A 17,963-nucleotide genomic window follows, 5' to 3' on the forward strand; every position below is an offset into this window, starting at 1 on the left:
TTATTATTTTTAATCTCATCAAAATTAATCTTATCACCCATTCAAATAAAGGTTAAGATTTTGTTAAAATATGTGTTTTTTTATCTTTTAATGTCAAAGATATATTTTTCTTCTTGGCCCCATTTTAAACCGTCAAAGATGTTTTCCCCTATAAAAAATTAGTATATGATAATAAAAGCTAGGGAATTAGTTACATTGACAAGGGATGAGGGGGTCAAAAGCCTTGAACAAGTAGCAGCTGTGACGAAGGACCTGGAAAAATACTCCCATGTGCATAGACATCCGCTGATGCTTTTGGGCTAAAAATCAAAAGAAAAGGCTCAAGTTTTTCTACGCAATTTCTTTTGTCTTCACCAAGAGAGAATGATCATGTGGTGAGTTAAAGACGGTCTAAAATGTCAGACCTATCGCTTAAAAATCAATGTGTGTTAAGGCATCTTGGTGTCCTTGCAGTTAAAGACGAACCACCTTCACTTGCCAATTTGTCTACGAAAGACTCTGGCCATTCTTCTAGTTTGACGCTCTACCACCAATACCCACCACTTTCCAGCCAAACTTCCAAATTTCAACTTTACGTGTAACTATCAGAGAAAAGCAAAACATTGATTTGAAACCATTTTCGTGAATTTCTCAGATATTTATGCTTAGCTGAATTGCTGCTGTCCCCATTGGGAAGTTGTTGGAGCCTCCCATACAATGAAGGGTTGGAACTTGTGGTAGAAACTAGAAATTGCTATGATAGATCATAAATGTGTTTAAGATTAGCCCAACAGTGGTTTATCTTCTTAAGGGAAACATCCTTGTCAAATACCTTAATAATCCAAATAATTATTAGTCAAATGAAGATAATGAAAGTGATTGATCATTTAGTGTATCTCGTCAACTGTTTTTAGTCTTCATTACTCGTTGTATTCTCTGTTTCTAGCTTATATTCTAATCACATTAATTATTGCACTTTGAAATGTCTAACATGACTTATCATCATGCATCTTCACCTGATAACTGAAGGCCAACAAAACCTGATCTCATGAAATTAAGTATTTCTTAATTAACAAGGCTACCTACTCATTGGAGAATTCCCACGCAAAACAAGCACGAAAACATCGGAAACATGTGGGTTTGAAATCTTTTCTCAGGCCCCGTTCTATTTTTTCTTTAATACATTAATTAGAAGAGGACTTGCATAGCAGTAAGTTGATTTGCTGTTTGTTTGACAAATTAAGAATGATGGCAACCTTTCCGTTTTCACCCTAGAAAAAAAAATAGTGAAGGGGTTATTCGTAGTGAAATATTATTAGTATATTACTTGTTTTGGCCTTTAATCATGGTAGTCCAATCTAACCACAAACCAAATTTCTATGTCATGTAAGTGAGCCAAATGGTTAATTTTTTTATAATACATGATTATGTAGTATAATTTTTTAATCGTTTCATACAATTTTTTTTAGATAAAAAAATTTTAATTTAGACCAATTAATTAAAGAAGAACATGGATCGTGGTCGTTGATCTTTGACATTAAGAGAGAAGCGTAAATATTGCCATTGGAAAGGAAGTATCACCTGCATCCTTTGACTAATAACCAACATTTTAAAAAAAATTTTGAAAATTTTGCATGATTCATAACTTTGTATATTAGCATTACCTAACTAACATTAAGGTTGTTTGATTTTTTTTCTTAAAGATACTTTTTATACTCAGGTTTCTGAGAATATTGCAAAACCAAAAGAGTGAATAAAATATGATATTTATACCCCGCCCCAAATGGCTGAACTGAACCTATTAAATATATATTTGTTTATACCCACTTTTCTTTGAATAAAACACAACTTTTGAATGGGAATCAGCTTTTTATTGTTACGGGAAATAATCCTAAGGCTATGCTCATGACTCATAAAATTCTTTTGGCTTTACTGTAAAGAATTTTCAAAAGTTTTGAAAATTTAAAGTTTTGCCCCGACAGAAAATTTTGGTGTTCATATTTACCCCCACTAAATTAAGGCTCGCACTTGAAATTTTTCATTATTTATCTAGTAATTGAATATTGACATTTTAAGTGCTAAATAATTTCATTATAATATATATATTTTCAAGTTTGTAAAAAATAAAATAAATTAATTTTAGAGAATTTGAAATTGTTAAATTTTTAATTTTCTTAATAATAATTTGTTTAATTTTATGGCAAGTGATGTTATAGTGATAATAAGATTTGAAGCTTGCACTACTTAAATGGTTTAACCACTTTTTAATGGCAAAAAATAACATACAAAAAATGAAGTAATAAAAATAAAATAAATAATCATCTTTAACTAATTGTCTTCATTCTTTTTTTTTTTTTTTTTCATTATATGTAAGAAAAGAATTATTTTTTATTCTTCAAATATTAATGAATAAAAAATCAAATATATTTGTTTATTAAAGGTAAATGATAAAACTAAACATATTAAAAGTAAATAATAAAATTAGAGATGATAATTTTAATTTTATTCTTTCACATATTATATCTATCTTTAAGAATTATAAGTAAAATTTTATTAAATTAATATATATGTGTGAGTATCTATTATGATAAATGGTTTATCTAAATAGTATTTAGGTTATATTCATAAAAAATCATATATTTAATTATGCAAATATTATTTATATTTTTAAAAAATATTTTTTTCATATACAAAAAATATTATACGTGCTAATGTTATTTTTAAAATTTTAAATTAATTTATATTTCAATAAAAATTTTTAAATTAATTTAAAAATTTGTTCCCACTAATTATAAGTCCTGGTTCCGTCTATATTTTTCCCAAATCCTCTTACTTTGGGCGCCGTTTGTTTAAAGTGTGAACAGAAATCTCTAACTTTGCTTTTTTTTCTTCTTCTTGTCTTTCAATTTCTCAATAAGACAATGCCCACACATGGGAATTTCTTGGCATTGTTTGATGAGGTCCAAGTCGAATCCCTTGAGTTTGGCTAAATAGGAAAATTCACAAGAAAAAATCTTACAAATTAGATGCTAAATATTTTGACATACGGGACGAAAATGAATCAAGTCTTTGGATCGAATCAAATTGTCAAATCTATGCCGACACCCTTTTGTTCATTCTTTGATATTGATGTTCATTTGAAAGAAGCCTCAGACGAGTCACGATAAATAAAGCTCTTTAATTTTTTTTTTTCCATATGTAAATGTTGGAATACGATTCAAGTCATTCAACATGTTCAATTTTCAAAAGGAACCATAATGAAAAACTAAAGTAGAAAAAGCAATAAAGTTGTCACTAGATGTTGAAAAAATGGGCTATTCACATTTAAAATAACAGAAAGCTGTAAGAATATATATGAAAAAAAAATTATATGCTAGTGAGAAACAGAAAGGCAACTTAATCAGTAAACCAAACCATGCACGTAATCTTCATGCAATGTATATATATGCAAATATATTGGATTCTGCAGCCACCATTTTGTCCTTTTTCTTTTTTTTTTTTCTTCTTTTGCGTCTACATTTCATGGTTTGGCAGTTTTCAAAGTTTTAATTGATGTTTTAACTCATGGATTATAATGGCTATAGTCAAAGATATTAGATCTAAACGTGGGAGAGTGATGCTATGTGGAGCCAAGGAGAGACAAAGGCGCTGCCCCACCTGGTCACCGGTCATAAGAGAGTCGGGCCGTCAAATTAGTTGACTTGGCTTGGAGCTCCTCTACAAGGGAGCGGGGGTGAAGTGAAGTCAAGTGCCAGTTGGCAACCTGACGCACCATCTGACGTAGCAATATCAAGTTCCATCAAGTTATGAAAAATCCACAGTATTAATAAATCTATCTGGTCTACGTTCCAAACCCTTTTATTAGGCGACCCCATTGCACCGGTAAAAGACTTCACACACTTCACAACACATGTTACAAACATTCTCAATCTCCTCTTACAACTTCCATCTCTGGTCTCTTCTTCCGAGCTTTCTCTCTTTCCCTTTCTTTCTTTCGTCTCCTACTTACAGTTCTTGATTTATTTATGGACAAAGGATGGGGGCTTACCCTTGATTCTGATCCTGTAACTAATTTCTTCCCCAGCAAAACTAGTTCCACCACTGGACCTTTCTTCAGGCTAAAGCAGCCAGCTGACATGTTTCATTTCCCTGTTAGCCTTGCTGGCTCCAGCGAGGGCCACCACGGAACCTCCTCTCCCTCTGATGAGAACTGTTTGGCGGTTCACGAGGTCGACTTTTTCTCTGATAAAAAACACAGGATTGTTGATGATCGTGAGGATAACAAGACCACTGCTGTCAACGTCAAGGAGACTTCTTATGGTGAAGGCGGTTCTGCTTCTGATTTGGATGTAAATATAAGTTAACGTTATTTTTTTTTCTCTCAAGCCATTTTCCTTTAAATTATTTCTAGTTACACTGAATTATTGTTGATATTTGTTTTTTTTGTTCTAAATATATATATAGATTGGGTTGCATCTTCTCACTGCTAATGCTAGAAGTGATCAATCAACCGTTGATGACGGGTTATCATCGGCTATGAAAGACAAGCGAGCCAAGAATATGAAAGACAAGCGAACAAAGAATGAGGTAAGAGGAGGTTACAGTCATGAATACTAAAAGTCTTTTGCTTTTTACATTTTGGTTCTATCCAACAGTTAGAAAAAATCTTTGCCCACTGAATGAATTCATTTTATTATTTTAGCTGGCACAATTACAAATAGAGTTGAAACGTAAAAAAGTTGAGAATCAGAAGTTAAGAGACATGCTTAGTCATGTCAGCAATAATTACAGTGCCCTCCAGATGCAGCTTATGACCTCAACGCAACAACAAAGAAATCGAGGAGCTGAAAACATACAAGAGCATGAGGTAATTATTATTTTTCATATATTTTAGTATTTCTTGTAATCATAGATATTGGTATATCGTTGATTCAAATTGCTGACTTAAATATTTTTGATGGGTTCAGACTCAAGAAGGAAATTCTAAGGTGAAGAAACATGAGATGATATTGCCTATACAATTTATGGGTCTAGTCCCATCAAGCACAGCTGAAACAAGTGAGATGTCTCATTCTTCAGAAGAAAGAACGCGTTCAGGATCGCCTATAAAAAGCAAAAATGAGATTTCTCAGTTTAATCAGGAGAATTCTAGTTTTCGAGACAGTAGAAGAATTAGTAGAGAAGAAAGTTCGGAATTTGAGGACTGGGATCCTAACAAAGTCCAAAAGCTAAATCCTGCAAAACCAATTGATCAATCCTCTGAGGCCATCATGAGGAAAGCTCGGGTTTCTGTGCGAGCTCGATCAGAAGCTCCCATGGTTTGTTACTGCTCTAATCATTTGGGAAGATTTGATCTGATGTTATTATCAAATTGTAAGGAAACTAATTGATTAGTAAATTGACACAGATCACTGATGGATGCCAATGGAGAAAATATGGACAAAAGATGGCAAAAGGAAACCCCTGTCCTCGAGCGTATTACCGATGCACCATGGCAATTGGTTGTCCTGTCCGAAAGCAAGTATGTTTCAATATTTTTTTTTAATGATGTCTTATTTTGAACTTGTTTACATTTTAAGACCCGAAATTAATTAATACTTATGGTAATTTTCAGGTTCAACGTTGCGCGGAAGATAGAACAATCTTGATAACAACTTATGAGGGCAACCACAATCACCCACTTCCTCCTACTGCCATGGCAATGGCATCAACAACAGCAGCAGCGGCAAACATGTTGCTTTTAGGGTCAATGCCTAGTGCAGATGGGATCATGAACCCAAATTTGCTAGCTAGAGCAATCCTTCCATGCTCTTCGAACATGGCAACGATTTCAGCTTCTGCTCCATTCCCAACTGTAACATTGGACCTTACTCAATCACCAAACCCTCTACAATTCCAAAGAACACCTAACCAATTCCAAGTCCTTTTTCCAGGCCAACCCCAAAACTTAGCGTCAATATCAGCCACTCCAGTTTTTAGTCAAGCACTGTATAATCAGTCAAAATTCTCAGGCCTACAGTTGTCTCATGACATGGGATCACCACAATTAGGCCACCGAGTTCCACATCCACAATTGCAGCAGCCTCCGCAGCCCACGCTGGCTGACACATTAAGTGCTTCCACGACAACCATCACCAATGATCCCAGCTTCACAGCCGCGCTCGCAGCCGCCATCACCTCCATCATTGGTGGTGCTCATCCAAATAGTAGCAGAAACACTCCCAATTCCAACAACAACAGCAATGCCAACACCACAAACAGCAGACAATAGATCAGCTGTTTTTTTTCTTTTCCTTTTTATTAATTTTTCCGAAGTTCTTTAATTGGGGAATGAAAAGGAGATTAAATGTTTATATTTTTTGTACTTTGTTGTTGGAGGGTTAGAAAACGTACACAAACTTCATTCTTTCTTATTTTTGTATCATTTTGAAGAATTCGATTCGAATTTTCAAGTAAATACACAAAAACATGAGCATATATAATTTCTTAAATGCACAAAAACATGAGCATATATAATTTCTTGTCAGCGTGGAATATTCTGTTCCAAACAGTCAAGAAAACACGCTGCCACCCATTGGACACGTAATTAAGAAGAAGCTGAGAACTGAGAAAGTGGACTTTAGAATGAGATTTGCAGGCAACTGCTTGTGTATTGAATGAGACGAAAAGAAAACGAAAAAAAAAATGGACGAGATTGGTTTTTCTTTGTGTTTAGGTCAAATTCGTTCAATGAAGTAGATGTTGGATTTTGATGAGGTAAAATTATTATATTGGACAACTCAGAGACCCTTGTCGACTTTCCATGCATCCACTTTGATTGACATGGTCCCTCATCCTCCATGCTAATCGAACATCCAATCATGTGACTACGGAGGGAGGGGGAACCCCAACTTGGAACTATGTGGGTCGCACCGTACCTCATCTACCGTACAAGTATCACTTATGCATGCATATGCATGAATGGTGTACTTGAAAACGAGAAACTTCTTCTTTTTTATATAAAATTTAGAGATAAAAAATTGTTAAGTTTCTCGTTTCAAAACCAGATTTAATATTGTATTCTACATGAGTAATGCATTCGAGATTGGATCAATAAAATTTGTGTCCCGTATCAAGTAAGTTGAAACAACGAATTTAATTGATCAATTAATTTTTTGTTAATTGAGAAATTTCTTTTTTGTATAAATTTATCATATAATTTTTGAGGGTTTTGTATAAATATTTTCAAATGTTTATCATTTGAATATGAATTAATTGAATAATCAAGCATTGATTGGTACTTATTGTAATCTTTTTTATGGAAATGAATTACTATCAGCAAGAAGAAAGAATGTGAGAATCTGAGTGTTGAATGGCGAGGATGGGCATGAATTCAAGCCGCCTAGCTAAGTAGCTAGCATGGTGTCATTTTTGCTATTCTTTCAATTAGTCATGGGATGATTACCAATTTATCATTGTCACATGATGTTTGCTGCTCTCGTTTTTCAAACAAGTAATGAAGTTTGCATCCGCGTGCATGAATTTCGAATGGTAAAAACAAAGGTAAGGAAGAAAAAATAGTATTAGATTTCAAGTGTATTTAAATTAAATTTAAAGATAAATTAAGGCAGGTATCACATGGTATCATTAATTTCAAGGCACCATGTTGAGTGTTAGACTTAATAACATCTAGAAAACGACATTTATATATTTTTGGTCATTAATTTCTTCCTTTCTTTTTCCTGTCATTTTTGTCAAGTAAAATTTTCCAGCGCCATTGTTTTCTATGAATGAAGATATGCACGATTCATTTAGCAGGTGTCAGTGGAAAGGTTGTAATTAAGACTTCTTTAATAATTTCCTTGTTAAATATATGGCTGCTTCGTATTCACTTGCGTCATTCTGAAAACTCAAACCATAAATAAAACAACAAATACAATTATTTCTTGAACAAATTTAAGCGGAAATAGCAAAATCCACCGAACATTCGGTCGGCTGCCAAAAAAGTAAAAAACGAAGAGTTACCGAAAGAAGGACGAGGCCTACCTCCCTAAGCAGGTCATGATTCATGAATAAAGAGAGAAGGAAGAGAGAAAATGTACTTAGCTAGGGATATATGCGTTTCATCGCCATTTCAACGAGGTTGTTCACTGACGAGGAAAGGGCCCATTCTAATGGTACCAGATAGACCTCTTGAATAATAAGACGTATCCTAAGGCCCAGTGTTAGCTCTTCGGGTCCCATTACTGACTATGAAGGTAGGCTTCAGCCCAAAATACGAGCAGTTTCCAAGAAGTGGGCGCCTATTGAGGCTGGAGCTGGACTTAGCTTTGGACATGACATTGAGATACCAACTCTTACATACTACTTGAATATGTTACCGAGGAAGTGAAATCAGATGCTCAAAAACTAAAAGATCAACGAGAAAGTAATCAGTCCATCCAAAAAAAGAAAAAGAAGACAGACAGTAATCAGAGTACTGTTAGAATTATGGCTCCATTCCAAATTAAAGTGATGTTAGAATCAAACATTGCGCAGTCTGCTTTTATGGAATTCACATGCTCATCAATCATCACAGTTTTAGTATGATCTCCTCAAACCTTCTTAAACCCATAAATCACAAAAGCAAAGTATATGTCAGGATATACAAAAGAAAAAAAAAGAAAAGAAAAAAGAGAAAGACTATAAAAGAAACAATATTAGTTTGACAGATTCTTTTTCTCTCATTTAAGACTTGGTCACTTTTATTTCATCTGATGATTGCTTGACCTTAAAACAATATAAATCCCACTTGAGAATTAGCTAAAATAACCTTCCTCCATAACTCTCATGGATTCTCTCATCTTCACCTACAAACCTACTATATCACAACATAAGATTTCTTCACTTCTCTGTTTGTGTTCCCTAATCATTCTATTCATCTTTCCATTTCTTAGCCTCACAAAAGCTCAAGCAAGCCTTTGTAGAACCACTTGTGGTGATATCCCAATAAATTACCCTTTGGGGATTGATGATGGCTGCGGCAGCCCTTATTACAGGCACATGCTTGCTTGCTCCGACCCTGGCAAGCTTGAGCTTCGTACACCCTCTGGTAGATACCCTGTAAGCAGCATTAGTTACTCGGATCCACATATTCTTGTTACCGATCCACTTATGTGGAATTGTGAAGATGGTTATTACTTTCGTCCAACTAGGCCTTTTAGCCTAGACACAAGCACACATTTCTCACTGTCTCCTCAAAATGACTACCTCTTCTTCAACTGCAGCGAGGATTATGTGATTGTTGAGCCAAAGCCTATCTTCTGTGAGAGATTCCCTGATCGGTGTGATTCATCGTGCGATAGTGCTAGTTATCTCTGCAGGCATTTACCTGAATGTGCCACTGCACTAGGTGGTAGCTCTTGCTGCTCTTACTATCCCAAAGCAACAGAGTCCTTAAGGCTGATGCTGAAGTATTGCGCTTCTTATACAAGTGTGTATTGGAGAACTATTGGTACAACTACTGATTCTCCTTATAACCAGGTACCTGAATATGGAATTCGGGTTGATTTTGATGTTCCAGTGACTACACACTGCCTTCAATGTCAGGATCCATCCAAGGGAGCCGGAACATGTGGATTTGATACTCAATCACAGAATTTCTTGTGTCTGTGTAAGGAGGGAAATATCACCTCCTATTGTAAAGGTATGTTTTAAGGGCTGGTACGGACATTCTTGGATTTATTAGAAGTAAGATTCATATCACCCTAGAGCTTTTTCTCTGTTAATTACTCAGGTAATTGTTCTTTTTTTTTTCTCTTGGCAAGGCACTTTAGCTTTGATTGGAATGTCTTGCCATGAAATTTTCTGATATGTCAATCATTCATAATCCCCTTACTAATTTGGGTTTTATCTGTCCTGCAGATCTTGACATTTCTGGGCACAGAAAGGCTGCAGTCATTGCAGGTGAAATTTCTATAATCCGGTTCAGCATTTTGTATTAAAATACCGCTAATGAAGGAAATTAATTAAAAAGATAAAATTACTATGATCTAGGTGATGAACTTTGAATGTCAAAATACAAAGATTAGGCCTTTGATGATTTTTTGTTATTATTGCAGGGACAATAGCTGCAGTTTCAGCTGCTGGAGCCATAGGAATTGGGGTCGGTATTTGGTTCTTGAAGAAAGTGAGAGCTAAAGCAACTGTAACATGTGGGGTTCAAAGCAATGAGAATAGGCTTTTCTGAAGAAGTGTGAGTGTGAGCAAAGTAAAAGAAATCGCACCTTTATTCTTTTCTTATTTTGGTAATCATTTTCAACTGTAGGGGAAGCCTCCTTAATGGTTTGTTTTGTGCTGTCTTTTTTTGTTTATAGTAACAGAAATTTGAGAGAGCTGAAGAATTCACTCCTGTGATTTTGCTGCCATATTTTCCTAACTAAGCACATCCAACTTTCTTTATTTGGTTCTTTTAACTGAACGATTAAAAACACAATTACAAAGGTAAATCAAAGGAGAGAAACCAACTAACAGAGAAAAAAAAAAAAAGGAGAAGAAAACGGAGATAGTATCGAGAAAGAAAGAAAGAAATTAAAGTGGATGACAACAGGAGGGATATAATAAGTTTAAAGCTTTTAGCATTGTTTGCCAACAAGATAGGATAAAGGACCAGCATCAGATGTTAAAGCAGGAATCATGTATCCTGGAGCAGCCGTGAAAGATTGAGCTCCAGAGTAAAGAGGAGCACAACTTCCATAGCCAGATGGAACAAAATAAGCCCCATTCATGAAAACATCCTTTGAACTCTGCCATATCCATTTTTGCCAATTACTTGCTTCTCTCTTGGTAACCTGCTTGGAAGCAGGATTATCAGGAGCTATGAAGTAGTTTCCTTCGCTGAAAATGGTTGGATTAGCGCTGCCACCAATTGCATACATCTTCCATTCATCATATCTGTTGTTGGCAACATGGGCGTAGCCCATCCTGACCCTGCCATGGACTCCAATTTATATGAGTAATAGAGATCAATTTACCACAAATATATATGGTTAGAAACTAATTAACACCAGCTTTCGCTGTCACCTTTACCTTGGCATCCTCTCAATAAGTCCCTCACCAAAACGGTTAAAAACTACTGTTACTTTCATAACTTTGTCTGCAGTGAATTGGTCGTTGTGTCCTAACAACATCACCTGCAATGGGATATGATGAGAAAGGCTATAGCATGTCAATTAGATTGTTAGTGTGTTAGTGGTTGAAGCAACTAGGTATGGCATTTCTACTGGCACTTTTGTAATAGGTTCTGCCATATGATCAGTTTAGGTAACATGATGGATCTGTGCATGGTGATCCATACTGTTAGGCAAACAACTCTTGTAGTAGTTAAACAAACTTTTGTATGTTTAAAGCCTATATATTAATGAAATGAAGCTCATGATTTGTAGAGCCAATTTACTTCAAGTGACAGATTAGTTTCTTCTATTTTTTTTGTTCTTCCTCTGCTCTAAATCCTTCAATTGGTATCAGAGCATTCTTTAAGGTCTTAGAGGACCTGTGAGTTCCAAAAAATTGAATGAAAAGCCATCAAACACTTACCAGCCAGCTTTTGTCAACCTTAAATGGCCTCAAGCAATTGCTCCATACCTCCACCTCCTATTTTTTCTGGTGAGAACTACCAGATATGGGCTGTCAAAATAAAGACTTATTTGAGTGCTTTTGATTTATGGGAAGTGGTGGAAAATGAGAAGGACCACCACGACTTCCTGCAAATCTAACAGTAACTCAAATGAAAAATTATAGTGAAGAAAAAGCAAAGAGGTACAAGGCTAAAAGCTATATAGAGTCTTCAATTTTTGATGACATATTCATTAGAATCATGACTTGTGAAACTGCAAAACAAGCTTGGGATGTGCTTATGAAAGAGTTTCAAGGCAGTGACAAGACAAGACAAATGCAAGTGTTGAATCTTAGAAGAGAGTTTGAAGTCTTAAAGATGAAGGAGTCTAAAAATTTAAAGCAGTACAATGACAGACTCATGAAGATAGTAAACAAGATTAGATTACTTGGTGAGGAGCTGTCAGGCAAAAGAATTGTAGAGAAGGTTCTTGTCAGCTTACTAGAGAGGTTTGAGTCAAAAATCCCATCCCTTGAAGACTCCAAGGACCTGACCAAGATAACTCCAGCAGAATTGTTCAACGCTTTACAAGCTCAAGAGCAAAGAAGGGCTATCAGACAAGAGGATTCAACAAAAGGTGCTTTTACAGCCAAAAAAAAAGGCAAGATGCAAACAGAAAGCAAAGGCAGAAAACAAGGAGATCAAAAAAACAAAGGTTCTAAAAACAATGAAAAGAAAAGAAAGTTCTCACCTTGCTCTCACTGCAAAAAGACTACTCACTTGGAGAAATATTACTGGTACAGACCTGACATACAATGTAGGTACTGTAAGCAGTTTGGTCACATAAAAAAAGTATGTAAAAATAAAAAATAGCAGCAGCCAGATCAACAAGCCAGAGTTGCTGACAATCAACAACAGCTAGAAGAGTAAGTTTTTGTTGCAACTTGCTATGGAACCAGAACCTCCTCAAGTGCATGGCTCATTGACAGTGGCTGCACACACCATATGGCATATGATATCAACATGTTCAAAGAACTAGACAAGACCTGTACCTTTAAAGTCAGAATAGGTAATGGTGATTTCATAGAAGTCAAAGGAAAATGAGTAGTGACAGTTGAGACACCAACATGTACCAAACTCATTTCAGATGTGTTATTTATGCCTAAAATAGATCAAAACCTGTTAAGTGTAAGACAGTTGCTAGAAAATAACTACTCTTTAGTTTTCAAAGACAAGGCATGCATAATTCATGATCCCACTGGCCATGAACTCTTTACTGTTAATATGAAAGGAAAATATTTTTCCTTGAATTGGCATGAAGCAAATTCCTCTGCATATGCTACTTCACATGATGAATCTTCTTTATGGCATAAAAGGATGGGACATTTCAACTACAATGCATTGAATTTCATGCATAAAAATGATCTTGTATTAAACATGCCTACTGTTGAAGTCAGTGCTGGAGTGTGTAAAGTCTGTCAGCTAGGAAAATAAAGTAAGTTGCCATTTGCAATTAACAAAGCATGGAGGGCAATTGAAAAACTACAACTTGTTCATACTGATGTTTGTGGTCCTATGAGAACCTTGTCCTTGAATGGCAGTAGATATTTCATTGCTTTTATAGATGATTTTACCAGAATGTGTTGGATTTACTTCATGAAACAAAAGTCTGAAGTTACAAATGTATTCTGAAAGTTCAAGGCTTGGATTGAGAATCAAAGTGGCTACAAAATCAAGATCATAAGGTCAGACAATGGTACTGAATACACATCTAACAGATTTAATGAGTTTTGTGAAGTTGCAAGAATTGAACACCAACTGACAGCAACTTACACTCCACAACAAAATGGAGTCAGTGAAAGAAAGAATAGAACAATCATGGAGATGGCAAGATGCATGCTGTTTGAGAAGAATCTTTCAAAGAAATTTTGGGCAGAGGCAGTCAATACCTCTGTCTACTTGCTCAACAGGCTGCCCACAAAATCTTTGAAGGGAAACACTCCTTTCGAAGCCTGGTATGGAAGCAAACCATCAGTGCACCACCTCAGAGTTTTTGGCAGCATCTGTTATGTGTTCGTTCCTGATATCAAAAGGGACAAGCTTGATCAAAAAATAGAAATATGTATTTTTCTAGGCTATAGCAACATCACCAAAGGCTATAGGACTTACAATCCACTTACAGGCAAGATGATTATAAGTAAAAATGTGAGATTTAATGAGCAAGCTGCCTGGAATTGAGAAAAGTCAAAGGGAGAATCAGTCAAGCAAACTACTGCAGACATGATAAGTTTTCAAGATCAAGAAGATTATATGTTTGAAAATGAAATCATTGATCATGAACCAGTGAGAGGAATCAGACCACTCACAGATATTTATCAAAGATCAAATGTTGCCATTCTTGAACCTGCAAGCTTTGAAGAAGCTGTCAAATTTTCAGAGTGGAAGAATGCCATGAAAGAGGAGATTCAAATGATTGAGAAAAATCAAACATGGATGCTGGTTGACAGACCAAGCAACAAAAACATCATTGGTGTTAAATGGATTTTCAGAACAAAGTTGAATGCTAATGGTTCCATCAACAAACTTAAAGCTAGATTGGTAGCTAAAGGCTATTCCCAGCAGCTTGGTGTTGATTTTTCAAAACATTTGCTCCAGTTGCAAGGTTGGACACCATAAGGCTGCTATTAGCCTTAGCAACTCAGCAAAGTTGGAAAATATACCAACTTGATGTCAAATCTGCATTCTTGAATGGTTATCTTGAGGAGGAGATTTACATTGAACAACCTGATGGTTTTGTTACCAAGGGACATGAAGGCAAAGTCTATCTACTCAAAAAAGGCTTTGTATGGATTAAAATAAGCTCCAAGAGTGTGAAATTTCAGAATTGATGATCATTTACTGAAGTTAGGATTCAAGAAAAGCCTCAGTGAAGCAACATTGTACATTAAAGTTTTTAACAGTAATGATCTGTTGATTGTTTCTTTGTATGTTGATGATCTTTTGGTGACAGGTAGCAAATCTACTCTTGTGGAAGATTTTAAGCTTCAAATGCAAGAAATTTTTGAGATGACAGATATGAAAAAAATGTCTTACTTTCTTGGAATGGAGATTTATCAAGACCAGCAAGGAATCTTCATTTGTCAAAGAAAATATGCAAATGAAATCTTGAATAAGTTTGGGATGGAAAATTGCAAACCAGTCAACACTCCTTTGGCTCAAAATGAGAAACTTATTAAGGAAGATGGAGCTAACAAAGTTGATGGTTCTATTTATAGAAGCTTGGTTGGTTGCTTATTGTATTTGACAGCAACAAGGCCAGACATCATGTATGCTGCAAATTTACTCTCTAGGTTCATGCAAAATCCTAGTGAGTTACATTTTAAGGCTACAAAAAGAGTGTTGAGATATGTCAAAGGAACTAGTGAACTTGGAATTTGGTTCAAGAAAAATGAAAGTTCAAGATTGGTTGGATTCACAGACAGTGACTGGGCTGGCTCTCATGAAGACATGAAAAGCACCTCAAGCTATGTGTTTTTCATTGGATTAAATGTGTTCAGCTGGAATTTAAAGAAACAAGAAACTGTGGCTCAATCAACAGCAAAAACAGAGTATATAGCTGCTGCAGCTGCTGTTAATCAAGTAATTTGGCTAAGGAAAATTTTGATGAATTTGAGTCAAAAGCAAGATGATCCAACAGAAATTTTTTGTGATAATCAATCATTAATTGCAATGGTTAAGAACCCTGTGTTTCATAGAAGAACTAAGCATATTAAGATCAAGTATCACTTTATTAGAGAAGTTGAAGCTGAGAATGAAGTGAAACTAGTGCATTGTAAGTCAGAAGATCAAATTGCAGATATTCTGACCAAAGCCTTACCAAAGGCAAGGTTTGAAACATTGAGGAAAAGTCTTGGTGTTTCCAGCAGAAATGCCAAGGAGGAGTGTTAGTGTGTTAGTGGTTGAAGCAACTAGGTATGGCATTTCTACTGGCACTTTTGTAATAGGTTCTGCCATATGATCAGTTTAGGTAACATGATGGATCTGTGCATGGTGATCCATACTGTTAAGCAAACAACTCTTGTAGTAGTTAAACAAAACTTTTGTATGTTTAAAGCCTATATATTAATGAAATTGAGCTCATGATCTGTAGAGCCAATTTATTTCAAGTGACAGATTAGTTTCTTCTGTTTTTTTTGTTCTTCCTCTGCTCTAAATCCTTCATAGATCAACACAATGAAATATTCAAAATTGTAATGCTGACTTTATCATGTTGAACGAAATAATTATTAGAGATTGTGATAGCGGTCGAAGCATGAATCACATCAATCAGGCCATCCCTACAACGTACAAGATAGCAATGATCAATCCAAATGTTAGAAGATGCAAAAATGCCGATTGCATCTCCATCATTGCCTTCACGTTTCCCTACATGCGTCGGGGAGCTCCTAACCAGACCGACCTTTCCTGGCTTGCAATCATGAATGCTAATCCCATGTATAATAACATTGGCAACACCTTGAATTGTAATGCATGGTCCATATGCAATTTCCACTTTAGCTCCCCTGCCATCTATAGTCTTAAAACTATTCACTATCAGTTCATTTTTTAGCGTGATAACCATATCTCTGGCAAAAATGATCCAAAGAGGACTTGATTGAATAACACCATAACGAAGCGTGTCGGGTTTAGGTTGACAGGATCACCATAAGGGTTTGTAACTAGGGCTGTAAACGAGCCGAGCCGAGTCGAATAGTGAGAAGCTCGAGCTCGAGCTCAACTCACAACTCGGGGCTCAATACTCAGCTCGAGCTCGATCGAGTTTTATTTTTCAAGCTCGAGCTCGATTCGTGATCGAATTCAAGCTACTCGAGCTCGCTCGATTAAGCTCGATTAATATGTAAAAATAAGCTCGATTCGTATACTCGACAAGAGTTCGATTATTCATGCTCGAACTCGAACTCGAACTCGGACTCGAAATATTTTATTAATTAAAATAATAAAAATATATTTAAATATAAAAACTCGATTAGGCTCGCGAGCTAATCGAGTCAGATATAAGAATACTCGAATTCGGCTCGATCGATAAGTCGAGCTACTCAAGCTCGACTCGACAATAATCGAACCGAATTCGAGTTTTTTTCGAATCGAACCCGAGTAGCTTACGAGTACTAATGTATCATTTACACCCCTATTTGTAACTACATATATTGCTCCATATTTCCCTCCCATTGCTGCTTTGCCAAAGCCTACCGAACAATCAGCCAAGGCTTTGCGATTGGTAGCCAAATTGGAGTTGGTTCGCCAGCAAGAATCTATCACATTCATAACCTTCTCAGGGGCAATGCTGGGGACATATGGTTTGGAGGAGTAACCCTCTAGTGAATAAACTTGAGGGGTAGAAGCAAAATTTGAGAAAAGAAATGAAAGCAATGCGAGAGAGCTAAGGGAAGCCATGGCTTAATTGGGTCGTGAATTTGAGACGTGGGGCCTAGAGAATTCAAGTAAACAATCTGATAGGAGAATTGAGTAGGTGGGATACACGATTCATGGTCAAAATAATTTTTAGTTTTTGTTAATTCATAAGATTTCCTTGCTATACAAAACATCGCTGCACGAGCTTAGGTTCGTTGACTTTTCCAATGCCAATATTTTTTTCTCAGTTTCTAGATACGGGGAAATAATAATATAAACTAGAGAATTTTAATAACAAGGGAAAAGCTTAACATGAAATTATTACTATGTTTAATTACAGTAAAATTTTAAGTTTCCACAGCATGAAATTATGTACTATTTATTGAATCATTGTAGTAAATTAATTTTGATATTTCAACAGTCACGTGATTTAATAAATTATTAAATTTTTAATTTTAATAATTTGAATTTTATTTCTGACACCTTCAAATGTATAAAAAAAATCTAAATATTTTACTTTTGGATATCAAGATCATCTCTGTCTACGCTTACTACTTGACAGCTCAATACATACTACATATTCCTTGAAAAACAATTTTTCTTGACTGTTCTCTCTATTTGTTGCTTACTTTCTCGCAAAAATTGTTCCAAAATTTATTGTTATGTAATATTTTAGTATTAACTTGGTGAAGATCAAGTTTACATTTTGATTGAGTTAAATTAATTACATTAATGTCGGAAATGTTAAATTTAGAAACATATAATTAATTAAACCATTGGTATATTTAATAATATTATTCTATCTATAGACTAATTAATTAATTGAACTCATTAACATTATGTTTGGATTGAAGGGAAGGGAAGGAAAGGAAAGGAAATTAAAGAAAAGTAATGGAAACAAAAAAAATAATTTTGTTATTTGGATAAATTTTTAATTTAAAATAAAGGAAAGTTGAAAAAATTTTATTTTTATAAAAAGATTATTATATTCATATTTTTA

At 35.2% G+C, this 17,963-nt stretch overlaps 3 protein-coding genes and 1 long non-coding RNA gene across 4 annotated transcripts; 2 read left to right on the forward strand and 2 right to left on the reverse strand.

Annotated features, from left to right (window-relative positions):
* The first annotated feature begins 3,450 nt into the window (after nt 1-3,450).
* LOC111278284 (putative WRKY transcription factor 31) lies at nt 3,451-6,392 on the forward strand. Its single transcript, XM_022864902.2, has 6 exons — nt 3,451-4,328; nt 4,444-4,566; nt 4,682-4,846; nt 4,947-5,297; nt 5,387-5,500; nt 5,594-6,392. The coding sequence occupies exons 1-6, from the start codon at nt 4,005-4,007 to the stop codon at nt 6,248-6,250; spliced, it is 1,734 nt and encodes a 577-aa protein (XP_022720637.2). The 5' UTR covers nt 3,451-4,004; the 3' UTR covers nt 6,251-6,392.
* Nucleotides 6,393-8,479: 2,087 nt separating this feature from the next.
* On the forward strand, nt 8,480-10,358 carry LOC111278520 (LEAF RUST 10 DISEASE-RESISTANCE LOCUS RECEPTOR-LIKE PROTEIN KINASE-like 2.7). Its single transcript, XM_022865112.2, has 3 exons — nt 8,480-9,643; nt 9,862-9,903; nt 10,059-10,358. Exons 1-3 carry the CDS (start codon nt 8,788-8,790, stop codon nt 10,184-10,186), a joined length of 1,026 nt encoding a protein of 341 aa, XP_022720847.2. The 5' UTR covers nt 8,480-8,787; the 3' UTR covers nt 10,187-10,358.
* Nucleotides 10,359-10,549: 191 nt separating this feature from the next.
* Nucleotides 10,550-17,149, reverse strand: LOC111278285 (putative pectate lyase 2). The gene is made up of 4 exons (XM_022864906.2): nt 16,725-17,149; nt 15,813-16,245; nt 11,026-11,129; nt 10,550-10,926 (listed from the first exon to the last, which is right to left on the reverse strand). Exons 1-4 carry the CDS (start codon nt 17,003-17,005, stop codon nt 10,572-10,574), a joined length of 1,173 nt encoding a protein of 390 aa, XP_022720641.1. The 5' UTR covers nt 17,006-17,149; the 3' UTR covers nt 10,550-10,571.
* On the reverse strand, nt 12,337-15,060 carry LOC149517704 (uncharacterized). The gene is made up of 3 exons (XR_016344192.1): nt 13,918-15,060; nt 13,721-13,779; nt 12,337-13,631 (listed from the first exon to the last, which is right to left on the reverse strand). It is a non-coding gene; the product is annotated as an uncharacterized LOC149517704 (long non-coding RNA).
* Nucleotides 17,150-17,963: the final 814 nt, after the last annotated feature.

The sequence above is a fragment of the Durio zibethinus genome, chromosome 8 (assembly GCF_047325235.1).
Source record: "Durio zibethinus cultivar Kanyao isolate XHJ-2024 chromosome 8, ASM4732523v1, whole genome shotgun sequence".
Taxonomy (NCBI): domain Eukaryota; kingdom Viridiplantae; phylum Streptophyta; class Magnoliopsida; order Malvales; family Malvaceae; genus Durio; species Durio zibethinus.

Excerpts from the sequence above, each read along its gene's own strand:
- LOC111278284 (XM_022864902.2), top strand. The coding sequence starts at position 4,005 with ATGGACAAAGGATGGGGGCTTACCCTTGATTCTGATCCTGTAACTAAT. Across the intron at positions 4,329-4,443 it reads GTTCTGCTTCTGATTTGGAT|ATTGGGTTGCATCTTCTCAC; the intron begins GTAAATATAAGT and ends ATATATATATAG. Across the intron at positions 4,847-4,946 it reads AAAACATACAAGAGCATGAG|ACTCAAGAAGGAAATTCTAA; the intron begins GTAATTATTATT and ends TGATGGGTTCAG.
- LOC111278520 (XM_022865112.2), top strand. The coding sequence starts at position 8,788 with ATGGATTCTCTCATCTTCACCTACAAACCTACTATATCACAACATAAG. Across the intron at positions 9,644-9,861 it reads TATCACCTCCTATTGTAAAG|ATCTTGACATTTCTGGGCAC; the intron begins GTATGTTTTAAG and ends TCTGTCCTGCAG. Across the intron at positions 9,904-10,058 it reads AAAGGCTGCAGTCATTGCAG|GGACAATAGCTGCAGTTTCA; the intron begins GTGAAATTTCTA and ends TTATTATTGCAG.
- LOC111278285 (XM_022864906.2), bottom strand. The coding sequence starts at position 17,005 with ATGGCTTCCCTTAGCTCTCTCGCATTGCTTTCATTTCTTTTCTCAAAT. Across the intron at positions 11,130-15,812 it reads ATTTCGTTCAACATGATAAA|GTGATGTTGTTAGGACACAA; the intron begins GTCAGCATTACA and ends ATCCCATTGCAG. Across the intron at positions 10,927-11,025 it reads CTTATTGAGAGGATGCCAAG|GGTCAGGATGGGCTACGCCC; the intron begins GTAAAGGTGACA and ends AGTCCATGGCAG.